The following is a 13950-nucleotide window of genomic DNA, read 5'->3' on the forward strand; positions in this document are numbered from 1 at the left end:
ACCTAGTGATTGGCAGCAGGATGCATTGAATGGCCTTAACTGCAGGAAGCGAGAGCAGTTGAGATGTGGGATAGTGGAATGGAGAAGAAGGGCAGAAATCAAGACGTGGGTTGATTATGATATAGTCACAACTGGGTGGTCAACTTAATATAGGGGATTTATGTGGAAGAAAGAAGGCAAGGATGACAGTTTGAAACAACCAAATGACAGTTTTTTTGGTGCTGCTGAGAAGAGGAGGAGAAAGGGCAGATGGAAAGGTTGGGGCCCTGTGCCATCTAGAAAGTGGGTTCAGCACAGGAAATCCTGATGCTCGGGGAAAAGATCTTGGCTAGAGAATTGTCAGTAAAGTAAGCAGCAATTGATAAACGAAAATATGAGACACAAAACATTTGCCAGTGTCAAATGTATATAGGTTAGGGGGCTGAGATGCCCTCTGTACATCCACAGAGAGTGATTTCAGTGTCCCCTGCAGGACTTGGTGACTTTGAGTCTTGTACTGGAATACATGGAAACTGTTGAAGCTCCATAGAACACTGCAGTTGCATTGATGAGTTACAGAAACGCACATCCCAAAGAAGTGTACATGTAACATATACTAAAGATGGCATTATTTTTTAATATTAATTTAAATTTTTTGAGTTGGAGTTTTACTCTGTTGCCCAGGCTGGTGTGCAGTGGCACGATTTCGGCTCACCACAACCTCTGCCTCCCGGGTTGAAACGATTATCCCATCTCGATTTCTCGAGTAGTTGGGATTACAGGCGTGCACCACTATGCCCAGGTATTTTTTTTTCTATTTTTAGTAGAGAGGGGGTTTCACCATGTTGGCCAGGCTGGTCTCGAACTCCCGACCTCAGATGATCCACCCACCTCCGCCTCCCAAAGTGCAGGGATTACAGGCATGAGCCACCGTGCCCAGCCCTAAAGATGGGTTTATTCATGCTTGGTCAGTGGCCAACATGAGAAAATACAGAAACGCTAAGTGGACTAACCCCATTCTCTTATTCCTCAAACTTAAAAGTTACCTAAATAGGCCCTTCATTATAGCCATCATTCAGATCCTCCTTTGAGATCTAGAAATAATTTTTATTACATTATCGCACGTTAGAAGAATACCTAATAAAAAACAACAGCCTTCAAATACTGTTTATACATAAACTATATTTTTGAATTTTTTGAATAGTAATGTGCACCTGGCACACAGAAATCAAGATACAAAGTGATGCAGAATGATAGTAAATTTCTCAGTATCATCTAACAGCCATCCAACTTCTCTATCCAGGAGCAACCACTGTTACTAATTTCTGTCGTATCCTTCCAGAAGTTTCTGTAGTCATAGATATATTTGTATATATTCTTAATACATCCACATGTCTCAACTTTTTTTCATGATCACTTCCTCCACAGAAGGCCTTTTAGACATTTTTTTTCTAATTGACCCCCCTCCACTGAGATGTTGACAACCTGGATAACTGGATGATTATGAGTCTGTCTGTGAAATCGGTGCTGCGTACATAAAAAGTACGAGTTTTGTCCTCTCCCTCCCCTAAGTAATTTTCTCCCCCTTGGGAGAGGGATTGCTCTGTTGAAAATGCAAGATGTGGAGCAATGCCATGGTAAGTAGCTGGGAGTTTTTTTCCCTGAATAAAATGGGAATTCAGCAGAGAGACTTGGCCCGGGTTATGATACGATGTAGCGCGCCGAGACGGAGTCTCACTTTTGTCACCAGGCTGGAGTGCAGTGGCGCAGTCTCGGCTCACCTCAACCTCTGCCTCCCGGGTTCAAGCGATTCTCCTGCCTCAGCCTCCCAAGTAGCTGGGATTACAGGCATGCGCCACCACAACCAGCTAATTTTGTGTTTTTAGTAGAGATGGGGTTTCTCCATGTTGGTCAGGATGGTCTCAAACTCCTGACCTCAGGTGATCCACCCACCTCGTCCTGCCAAAGTGCTGGGATTACAGGCGTGAGCCACCACGCCCGGCCAGCTTATTTTTTTAGAAAGGAATTAGGTTAGCTATTTAATGGATAATTGACTGGAGGAGAGCGAGAATCAAAGCACTTAGATCAGTTAGGAGAGTTGAAAGAGGTGATGGTGGCTTTGTCTGCAAAGATCCCTGTTGGCAGATAAATATGTAAGGGGAGAGAGAATAAAATGCATATAGCGGTAATGGCCTAAAATAAAGCATGTCTGTGTATATTAATGACAAAAACTGCTGGATACGATGCCTCCGAAGACATGTCAAGGGTGGTTGTCTATGGAACCCACAGCTGTAGGAAAGGAAACTGGGAAATGAGAAACTCAAGTCTGAGTTTTAACCTTGAGGTCATTGTAAGTTTTTTTGTTAGGGATTTGGGTGTATAAATAGATGACCACAGAAGGAAACTAAAATGGTCAAAATTCCCTATTTATCTCACCCTCTTATTCCAGTCTCCTCTTGACTGGAGAACCTGCTTATTGCCTGCTTCCTCTGCTCTTGCTGCTACACTAGTGGCGATTGTGCATTTTTATGTTACATTATCTGGAGTTAAATTCCAGTGCTCTTTCTGTTAGATTGAATTACTGTTATCTAATACACAATCTTCAGGCCTTCTGAGATGTTCAGGGAGACCTCCTTAATAAGGTGTGAATACTCTCCTAGAGGTGCTTTCTGTGCTTTTGTTGAATTAGTGAACAGGCCATTTGTCTAAGATGAACAAGTTATTAGCAGAATCAAAATAGGATTTCTTTATACCACATAGTTTTTCCTGAAATGATCACTGCAAAATTATTGGGAGTGCTTTTAATGAGCCCTGATTATGACTGAAAATGGGAAATAGTCTGTGTTCTAACAAAGGGACTGCAGGAAATTCTGAGGTTCACATGGCGGTTACAGATGTGCTGTTAATAATGCCTTACCAAGGGCCAAGGGCTGTGCTGGGCTGTGATGAGGCGCAGTGCCATGCAGCTTTGCTGAGGGGAAGCGCCTGCATTTACAATGATGTGAAGGCAGGAAAAATTTGACATGGTAGATTTACAACTACATGTTACGGCTTTTCTTATACTTTGTTTTTCTGTTACCTATTAATCTGGTCTATAGAGTCTAAATTGCTCAAACTTTGTGGCAGCCAATAAATGAAATTTTGTACATTTATAAAATGTGAAAGATACTTTTTAAACTTGCCTTCTGTTTTTAGACTTTAGTCTCTTTTTAGAAGATGTATTGTCATTCTATGTTAAAGCAAACCATTAAAACATGTAATGATCCTAATGTATTTTCATGTAAATACAGTTATTGGATACACTTGTAATTCACAAGTAGTGTTCCCCAGTGAGAGTTCATGCCAGATGGGGCAGCAGAAGAAAGGATCCTGACTGAGGCTGGTCATCAGACCTCGTCACGGATTTGGGTTAGCACCTGTTTCCCCTGCATTTAAACAGATGATCAGCACATAACACTGCAGTGATATTGGAGTAATTACCCCCAACACAACATTTTGGTATTATTTAATGCACATGAGTATGTAATGGATTCTGCAAGAAATATTTTTCCTAATTTGATATACATGTTATCTTCAAAATAAGTAACAGTGAGGTGCTGTTTTTAAATGGTTTTACGTATGTGGTGTAAAATAAACTATTGAATATTATTTGACAATTTGTTTCCAGCGGCTTTTCATGATATATGAACATGATTGATACATTAAATAAGTAACATTGGGATTCTTGGCTGTGGCAGTAATTTACTTGAAATATTGAACTTTTAAAGAAAATAGTGGAGGCTGTTCAGGTAAGTTCATAATAATTTCTTGAATTAAAAAATGCAATTTATTGTTACTATAGTCCAGCATGGTTTTAAAAACTTACCTTGATTATGCAGTGATCAATGGTAGTTTTTCTCTTGACTGTTTTTGTTTTGTTTTTTCTATTATGCTTGAGAAATTCGTGTGATCACAAGAAGATAATTCTGGATTTTGTTTTTGAGATGCCTTTGTAGGGATTTGGGGACAAAATTAAGGTTGAAAATTTTCAGTGACATGTTTCACTTCCTAACTAGCACTTGCCTCACTACAGTTGCCTTGCAGATAAAGCAGACAGGTATTTTAAGATCCATTTCAATCTTTTCTCTAGAATTTGGTATTTTGCAAGTCTGGACACTTGAAATGGAGTTAATTTTTCCTTTGAGGTCATTAACTATGTTTGATAAAATCATCAAATTGTACTTTATTCAACTATGAGTCTTTGCTGAACTTCACATTTCTTTGATAACTTACAGGAAACGTTACCATATAATCTTAAGAGAAAAAGATGGCATATATACATATATTTTTTTTTCCTGAAAAGGTTAACATTCTAACTGCAATGTTTAATTTTTCTTTAATATTTATCTAAACGTCAGTGTTATTTTTAATATTTATAAATGATTCCTGTGTTTGAACGTGGCCTTATTTTAGGTATTTATTTCTCAACGTTGAGTTGCTACATGAACTTACAAATAATTTTCTCTTTAAGAAAATGTAAAATTTTGCTTTTTAAAATTTAGGGTTAGCCTGTCAGTTATTCAGACTTTTTGAATTTTGTTCAGTGTGACTCAGTTTTCAGAAACGTAAGGTCTTACGAGCTCCTTTGTAGTCAATCCGTCCTATGTCAGAGGATGTCACTGTCGTGTATTGATCACCAATGATAAATCCGTTTTAGAATTTCATAGAAATGGAGTGGTACAGTATGCACTCTTTTTTTCTCTCCAGCTTCTTCCACTTCACATAATGTTTTGGAAATTCATCTGTGTTGCTGCATCTATCAGTACTTGGTTCTCATTCTGCTCAATGACGTGTCATTCAATGAATATGTCACATTTTGTTTTTCTAGTTTTCTGTTGATACGCTCTTGGGGCAGTTTTCATTTTGGGGCTGTTGTGAATAAAGCTACTGTGAACACTCTGGTACAGGTCATCATGCATTCATTTCTCTTGGGGAAAATTCCTAGGTTCGGTATCGCTGAGTAGAGAGGAGCTTATGTTTCTTAGTATAGGGCAGTTTCTTTCTTTCTTTCTCTTTTGAGACAGGATCTCACTCTGTCACCCAGGCTGGAGTACAGTCGTGCGATCATAGCTCACTGCAGCCCTGAGCTTCTGGACATAAACCATCCTCCAGCCTCAGCCTCCCAAGTAACTGGGAATACAGGCGTGTGCCACTGCATCTGGCTAATTTTTTTTTTCAGTGAGAGACAAGGTCTCTTGCTATGTTACCCAGGTTGGTCTTGAACTCCTGGGCGCAAGTGATTCTCCCACCTCGGCCTCCCAGAGTGCTGGGATTACACTTGTGAGCCACGCTGTCAGTCTAGGGCAGGTTCTATTAATATGTTTCTTAGAAACTGCCAAGTAATTTTCTAAAGGGCCTGTCCTGTTTTCTTTTCCCGTGAGCAATGTATAAGATTTCTGTTCCTCTGCATCCTTGACAACACTTCATACTGTCAGTCATGTTAATTTTAGCCATTTCGGTGAATATGTCTCATTGTGGTTTTCATTTGCTTTTCCTCATAACTTGTTTTAGTGAGCCTGACATTGTGAACATTTTCCAATAACTTAAGATGTTGAGTACCCTTTGTATACTTTACTTTTTTTTTTTTTTTTGGCCATTCAGCCACCCGCTTTGTAAAGTATTCCTGCTTTTTCTTTGATCACCGTACACCCATATTGCTATTTAACTGGCTTTTGTGGTTTCATTGCCGTTTGCTGTTAAAACTCATTGACCTATGTGTAATCTGTGAATGTGAATATGAGTTTAAGCATAGATAGCTTTATTAGAATTCTGAGAAGCCAGATGATATTGGGAATCCAGAATTGAATGTTCATATTACAGATTTTTGCTTCTTACAAAATATCAGCTGAAAGATGGAACTTTTGTATTAAAACATCATCCAGTTAGTTGTCCAGTTAACTGAAATTATATTTTAATATGTTAAATAATTTGTTCATCTATTTAAGTTATATTACATCAAAAAGTAGTATGTCCTTGTGGATCTGTTGTCAAGTTCTTTCATGTTTGTTGCTTTCATAGGCGTTTTCTCAAGTTTTCTTGGAAACTGTTGGCTTTTGAATTTTTTGCCTTATTCTTTTGCTATATCATTCACTGAGTCTTCTCTATTTCTTTATACTCTGTTGAAAATACATTCTTTGTTGCTTAAAGAGAATCTTCCAGTTAACACTAGAATAGAACAGCTTTGGTGAAAGGTAACACTGTATATTTTGACAGCTATGAATTGCTTGTAATAGCATTTAGTTTATTTATTGCTTTAGCAGCCAGTGTTGTGATCTGTGCCTTTGTCATGAAGGCAAAGGATCATATTCAGTTGTAAACACTCCTCTGTATAAGATTTCTCTGGTGGTTATGTTAGATAACATGGAAATCCCTACCCCTCCAAAATCTGCAGACTTCAGAGCATACCTTTCTCCAAAGGGAAACCCTGCTGTTGAACAGTGAACATGCTGGTTAAAAGAATGCTGGTCCCTGTGGCTCAGCACAACAGGTGTCTGCCTCACAGGAAATACTTGCCTTTTAGGGCATCTTTCAACATGCCATTGTTAAAATCCTGTTTCTTCAAGTTTTACAATTCATATATGTTGTAATTTGAACAACTCAGCCTTGATGCTTATTAGGTCATCTATTATCTGTATTTTATACATTCATTCCTTAGGACTTCTATTATATATAATTTATATATTACGTAACATATAACATGTAATACATGAATAATAGTAGACCTTGTGTCTTCAGGGAAAAGAGTATCTTCTTTTACTCAAAGGCTGGGAGAATGTTACATCCATTATTACATAGTTTACCATTCTCAAAAGAATGGGGTTTCTGTATTTAAAAATATCTTTACATTTTGTTTTATTCTTTGTTAGAGATAGATTCTCACTCTGTCACCCAGGCTGGAGTGCAGTGGCATGATCATAGCTCACTGGAGCCTTGAGCTCCTGGGCTCAAGTGATTCTCCCATCTCAGTCTCCCAAGTAGCCAGGATGACCTGTGTGTGCCACCACACTCAGCTAATTTTTACATTTTTTGTAGAGTCATCTCCCTGTGTTGCCCACACTGGTCTCAAACTCCTGGCCTCAAGCAGGCCTCCTGTGTCGACTTCCCAAAGTGCTGGGATTACAGGCGTGAGCCACCGTGCACAGCCTTGTATTTTAATGTTTTATTCTTTAAGTCACAAAAAAGTATGTGTGGTATTGACTGTTTACATTTCCGACCATATGAAAAATGTCTATTCAATCTTACAGGGTGGTTAGAGGGGCCTTTTTTCACTCGCTCTTGTTCAGATGTTTTGGCATGAGGATAAAATCTGCCGTTAATGTGTGTGCAGTTCTTAGTGACCCAATTTTACTCTGAAATTAAAGACAGGCCTGTGTTCAAGGTGGCGTCGTATGGTTGTTACAGTTATACTTTTAGGATTTCACTTAAAGGAGACCTTTTCTTTTAATTTGATTATTGGTTGTTGTTTTTTTTCGTATTTGGCAGTATCACTTTGATGGAGATGCTGTTCTTCAGAATGAGGAAATATTAAGTGCTGTCTTTGTCTTAGCTTTCTAGGACTTCACATATTTTGAAATCCATGAGTATCATTGAATAGATGTACTTGTGTGGTAGCTCACTATGATGGTTTTATTAGGGTTGATTACAATGCAGTGTACCATCAGCCTTGTCACTTTTTTTGTAAGACTAAACAGAACTCTAATAACTTGTCAAATTTTGAATACAAGTAATAAGAAAAAATTACCCTTTTAAAAATTAAATATTGGGCCGGGCGTGGTGACTCACACCTATAATCCCAGCACTTTGGGAGGCTGAGGCTGGTGGATCACCTGAGGTCAGGAGTTCCAGACCAGCCTAGCCAACATGGTGAAACCCCATCTCTACTAAAAATACAAAAATTAGCCGAGCGTAGTAGCATGCACCTATAGTCCCAGCTACGTGGGCAGCTGAGGCAGGAGGATCATTTGAACCCGGGAGGTGAAAGTTGCAGTGAGCTGAGAACACCGCACTGTACTCCAGCCTGGGTGACAGAGTGAGACTCCATTTCAATAAATAAATCAATAAAAATTTAAAAATTGGCCAGGCATGGTGGCTCACGCCTGTAATCCCAGCACTTTGGGAGGCCGAGGCAGGCGGATCACAAGGTCAGGAGATCGAGACCATCCTGGCTAACATGGTGAAACCCCATCTCTACTAAAAATACAAAAAAACTAGCTGGGCGTGGTGGCGGCGCCTGTAGTCCCAGCTACTCAGGAGGCTGAGGCAAGAGAATGGCGGGAACCCGGGAGGCGGAGTTTGCCGTAAGCAGAGATCGTGCCACTGCACTCCAGCCTGGGCGATGGAGCGAGACTCCGTCTCAAAAAAAAAAAAGGAAAAGGAAAAATTTAAAAAATTGAAATTAAATATTGACAATTAAAACTTGGCTAAATTCTGGCCGGGCGTGGTGGCTCATGCCTGTAATCCCAGCTCTTTGGGAGGCTGAGGCGGGCGGATCACGAAGGTCAGGAGATCGAGACCATCCTGGTTAACACGGTGAAACCCCGTCTCCACTAAAAATACAAAAAATTAGCCGGGCATGGTGGCACCTGTGGTCCCAGCTCCTCAGGAGGCTGAGGCAGGAGAATGGCCTGAACCCGGGAGGCGGAGCTTGCAGTGAGCCGAGCTCGCGCCACTGCACTCCAGCCTGGGCGATAGAGCAAGACTCTGTCTCATTAAAAAAAAAAAAAAAAAACTTGGCTAAATTCTGGAAATTACTTTTCTAGGTTTTAGTAATGGTTTATAAATTGAGTGTTCACATATTTGAGAAGCTGAGAATGCTTGAAGTTTTGAGTAATCCTGATGTTACTGAGAAGGATTAAGTGATCCTGTTGTCCGGTTTGGTTTATGGTTCTGTTTATTTTTCTTCTCAGCCTTTACTGTACCAAAGGCATAAACAGTTGTTCCTCCATTTCCTAGGAGGTTGCTTCTGCCCCCCTGAATATCAAAATCTGCAGATCCTGAAGTTTCTGACATAAAATACTGTAGTATTTCACATATCCTGTGCACATCCTCCTATAAGCTTTAAATTACATGTTACTTATAATACCCCATACAGCGTCAATGCCATGCAGTTATATTGTTTAGGGAATAACGACAAGGAACAAAGTCTATACATGTTCAGTATAGACACAACCACTGGAGGCCTAACTACATTTTCTTTCTCTCTCTCTCTCTCTCCTTTTTTTTTTTTTTTTTTTTTTTTTTTTTTCGAGAAAGGGTCTTGCTCTGTAGCCCACGCTGGAGTGCAGTGGTGTGGTCTCAGCTCACTTCAACCTCCACATCGTGGGCTCAAACGATCCTCCTGCTTCAGCTGCCAATTATGTGGGACAACAGGCATGTACCACCACGTGTGGCCAATTTTTGTATTTTTTGTAGAGACGGGACTTTGCCATGTTGTCCAGGCTGTTCTCAAATTCCTGGACTTAAGTGATCTGCCCACCTCAGCCTCCCAAAGTGCTGGGATTACAGGCCTGAGCCACCGTGCCTGGCTTCTAACTGCATTTTCAATCCACGGTTGAGTACAAGAATACAGAGTCTATAAATTCAGAGCTTGCATACAAGAGTAGATAGTATGCCAAGTGCTGGTGGAAATATATAAAAAATAATTTTTTGTTCATTTATGCCATACCTTGTTTTAAAAAATTCTTACAGGCCAGGCATGTTGGCTCACACCTGTATTCCTAGCACTTTGGAAAGCCAAGGCTGGAGGATTGCCTGCGCTTAGGAGTTCCATATGAGCCTGGACAACATGGTAGAATCACATCTCTACAAAAAAATACAACTACTAGCTGGGTGTGGTGTTGTGCACCTGTAGTCTCAGCTACCTGGGAGGCTGAGGCAGGAGGATTGCTTGAGCCTGGGAAGATGAGGCTGCAGCGAGCCATGTTCATGCCACTGGTACTCTAGCCTGGGTGACAAAGCAAGACCCTCTCTCAAAACAAAAACAAAAACTCCAAAGATTTGATTACAGGGACCCCATGGGTCCTCTTGGGTTCCTGGAGTGCACTGGGGTGTCTGTGGGTCCCCTTTACTTGCAGGCACAGTTTTGACAGTTTCTGCATACGCGTTTCACATACACTTTTTGCGGGGACAGTTTCGGGCTTCATCCAATTCTCAGGCAAATTGAGACCCAAGTGGGTTTTAACAACACTGATCTAGGGTAATGATTTACAATATTTTTGGATCATGGACCCCCAACAGTTGAAAATTGAGCACACAGCTGTATGTTTGTGTGTCCCAAAATGCAATTGTGTGTGACTGTATGAATAGTTCAGGCATATTATAAAACATATATAAGGATAACAGTACACATAAACCTGTCCTCTATTGAAATATTTTGGGTACACGCTCTTTGAAGAACGTTGATCAAGGTCTTACTAGGGTAAGAGTCTTTTTCTGATTGAGCACGACACACACATTTGTATTCCCTAGAATACCCTAGAGTGAGGGTCCTCTGTGGGATTTTGCATTACAAGGTTTCAAGCTGTGTTGTGCTGAAGTATCAACAATCTGTACAAGAGGGCTTGTGGAAATAAAGAAGGACTTAGCAAAATAAATTCTTAATAAATTATTAGCAGATCTGAAAACTGTTTGGTTAAAAAAATTATTTGGTATTTGGGACTTAATACTGTTTACTGTAGAAGATAAAATGAAGCTGAATTTTAAGTCAGTTGATGTTCTTTGAGGAAATGGAAAGTACTTTGAATTTAAAAAAATCCTTACTGAATGGAAATAATCAGAGCACACAGCACTAAATGGCATCGAAATCTCAATTACTGTTACAAACTTTATGAAATGAGTTAACTCTGATTTCTCTCATTGTTTATTGAAATCAGTTTTTAAAAAGGCTAAATCTGATTTCATTGTATTTCTAGGGTGATAAAAGAAAACGTGGCTGAAGTTACATGAAGTGCAGCTAGCAGTGTAATTCAGGAGTTAAGACCAGAAGTACTGGAATCCTACCTCCTTTCAGGTCAGTCCGTATCTGCTCATTGTTTCCTAACAGAGCCTCGAGTATTCATTTCTTCCTGTTTTTTTCTAGTCAGTTCTTCCTGATTCTGTGGACTGTAATGAACATAAGTCATGGTCCCAGTGTTTTGAGTCAGTAGAATATTTATGAACAGTTAATAGCTGAAGCTGAATCCTCTCCAGCGTGGCCTGTCTTGGTAGGAAACCCTGGCATCACAGCTGGTTTCTCAGCAAGTCGAGAGGGGACTTGAAGCTTTGCCTTGCCCTCCTCTTTCCTTACTGGTGTAATGCGTATATTGATTTGTCTTCAGGTAAAACTGGACTAAGAGGGGAAATGACATATCACAGATGTCTTGGAGTGAGGAGAGAGAAAAAAAAGGTCTTTGTAAAAAAATTTCCTATTGATTTTTAATGACCTCCAAATTTAGAATTTTAAACTTGTGTTCCTTTGGAAAGTATGTAATCTTAAAAATGGCATCAGAAAATCAGATGCATTCCTCCTCCTCTGCTTTCTACTTTTTCGGAGAAGGGTCACAATTTTTCTGTTCTTTTGTTACGTCACACATAAAATATTATTGAAACATTAATGCAGTCTTTATAACAAAATTCCCATGGGTACATTGTCATTCTAATAGATCCAGAAAGTATTAAGTGTATTTCTTTTCTAGCTTTTGTCTGGTGATACTAAACATTATTCTGTCTTATTCTTGCTGCTGCTACAAGTGGTTCTGGGGACAGGAGTGACTGTTGCCTGAGAGCTTCTTGGAAATGAAGGATCTCCCACACAGGACACAGACTCCTGCAAGTCGAAAAGTCCGTTTTAACTGTGAAGATTAGGTCATGTGTACTAATGAAGATGTTTCTTTTCTAGGATTTGCGCGCACTTGGTTTGAGATGATGTATTCCATAGTTTTGAGAAATTTTACCTTTTCAAAGTATCTGACACCTCATGCAGCACAAAAATGTGACAGCTGTTTGCATACTATACCCAGCTCTAGAAAGTTAATCTCAGGCTTTGGTTCTCAAGCCTGGGCCCTAGACCAGCAGCATCGTCATCTGGGAGCCTCAGAATGTACATTCTGAATCACACCCTCAGCCTATGCAACAGAAATTTTGAGGATGGAAACTAGAGAATAATTTTATATCGTCTATGGAGATTTTATTGAAATTAAACTTTAAAGTTGCTGTATATGTAGGTCTCTGAAAATCCAAAGAACCAATCTCATATATGGGTAAGGAAATACATGGGAAAGGAAAAATGTGTACATAAGCTATCTGTGGCATAGATCAAGCCTGTGGCATTCTGTGGCCTTGAGAGAGAAGGGGAGAGAGATTTTAAGCTTATCAAGTAGATTTGTCATTGGAACTTTAGGATTTTTAAATTTTGGTTAAAAAATGTGAATACTGTTACTTCAATTAAAGAACTCCTTTTATAGATTTTACTTTCTAACAAAGTGAGTGAAAAGAAACCGGTTCACTCCAGAAACATGTAAAGAAAGTAAAATTATTAAAATGCCAAATATTTAATTCTTGTGACAGTGAATCTACTTTTATTATAAAGAGTTAAGAAATTGCCATTTCCATGACAGTTTCCTCCTTCAACAATCTTAATATTGAACCTTGAATTTATTTAGGTCTGCCGGTCAGTGATTCTAGTCTAGCAAATTACTTTAGGACTGAAAGCTCTTGTTTCTTTAGAAAAATATACTATGGAGATTAGATCCTGTTTACTAGTGAAGACTCTGTCTCTTTTCCAGGTCAAAACATTTTGTGGGAAATATCCTGTTCGTGACCTGGAAGAAACAAGACAGAAAACAAATCTTACCTCACTTACGAATTTCTTACTCCATACAAGCAGTTCATGGATGTCTGGGCAATCATAGCACTTTCCATTTAAAAACATGCTACAGGGGCACATTTTCTGTGGTTAAAAATGATCTCTGGAATAATTGTAAACTGCAGTTTTCCTTTTTATCGAGGGTTTTGGCTTTTTATTTGTAAATTAAATCAAGATGTTACCAACTCCTTGGTGTGGTGGTCTTGCCAGCTCACGCTGGGGCTCATGCTGGAAGGTAGTATGGCAGCAATGCTCAAATTCAGAATAGCCAGCAAATCCCTCCTTTCAGTGCTCTGACTGGGAACCATTAGAGGGTTTTTAAAAACCATCCCTCATAGCCCACAATTTTGGTTAACTCTCAAAGTTGGGAATAAGCAAACTGGCATTGTTGGGAGAAAAATCGTTTTTACTGAAGCATGAACTGGCTCAGGCAAGCAAATAGCGGGAGTTGGCACAGGAAGGCGAGCGTGCTGTGGAGATGCGTGGAGGCGTCACCTTCAAAACTAAAGTGGTGCCAGGAGGACCGATGCGTCCTTGATCTTGTTCCCATTTGACTGAATTGTGAACCACTTCACTGTCTTCACAGTCTTGCCACTTACCTAATGAGGCTTTTCTGAACCTAGAAGGAGACGTCTAGAAATCCCAGCTTTGCTATGTAAGGACCATTAGCTGCAAGTCGGTGGAAGTCTATAGAAAGCAGTGTGAATTCCATAGTGGTCTTGACTTAGCAAGGATTTGGGACAAGTCTAAAACTTCAGACTTAAAGCTTTGACACGTTAACTGCATAAAATATTGAACATTTTGAACTTCTTTAGCCTTTGTCAGTTCGCGACCCAGGTTTTTCACTCTGTTGTATGTTTCCTGCTTTTCCTTGTTTTGCTAATCATCCTCCTTGAGCTTTTCCACTGTTTTTATTCTGGGCATCTAATCCAGCCTTTCACGGTGTGTGCTTCCTCAGGCCCCTGGTTCACATGCCGAGTGCCCTGTAAGCCTCGCCGCACTAGTGTATGCTCACCAACAGTCTGCTTCGTTTGGGAGGGTGCTTCACTTCCAAAGCTACCCAGTACGACGTGTACAGTGCAGCACAAAGC

General features: G+C 39.9%; 1 protein-coding gene across 41 annotated transcripts in view; it reads left to right on the plus strand.

Annotated features, from left to right (window-relative positions):
- Positions 1 to 13950, plus strand: part of PSPC1 (paraspeckle component 1) — a 118175-nt gene that overhangs the window by 92430 nt on the left and 11795 nt on the right. For 25 of the 41 annotated variants that reach the window (XR_012426729.1, XR_012426731.1, XR_012426730.1 and 22 more), the window contains one exon: positions 10929 to 11026. Coding sequence is in view for 4 of the 41 variants with exons in the window: in XM_065532950.1 (XP_065389022.1) it covers positions 10929 to 10962 (34 nt within the window). In the remaining 37 variants the exon portion in view is untranslated. Of the gene's footprint in view, positions 1 to 3646; positions 10594 to 10928; positions 13045 to 13950 lie in introns of those variants that run through there. The other 16 variants (XR_012426728.1, XR_012426720.1, XR_012426734.1 and 13 more) reach the window with 6 other exon arrangements.

This window comes from Macaca fascicularis, chromosome 17 (assembly GCF_037993035.2).
Source record: "Macaca fascicularis isolate 582-1 chromosome 17, T2T-MFA8v1.1".
NCBI classification, from domain to species: domain Eukaryota; kingdom Metazoa; phylum Chordata; class Mammalia; order Primates; family Cercopithecidae; genus Macaca; species Macaca fascicularis.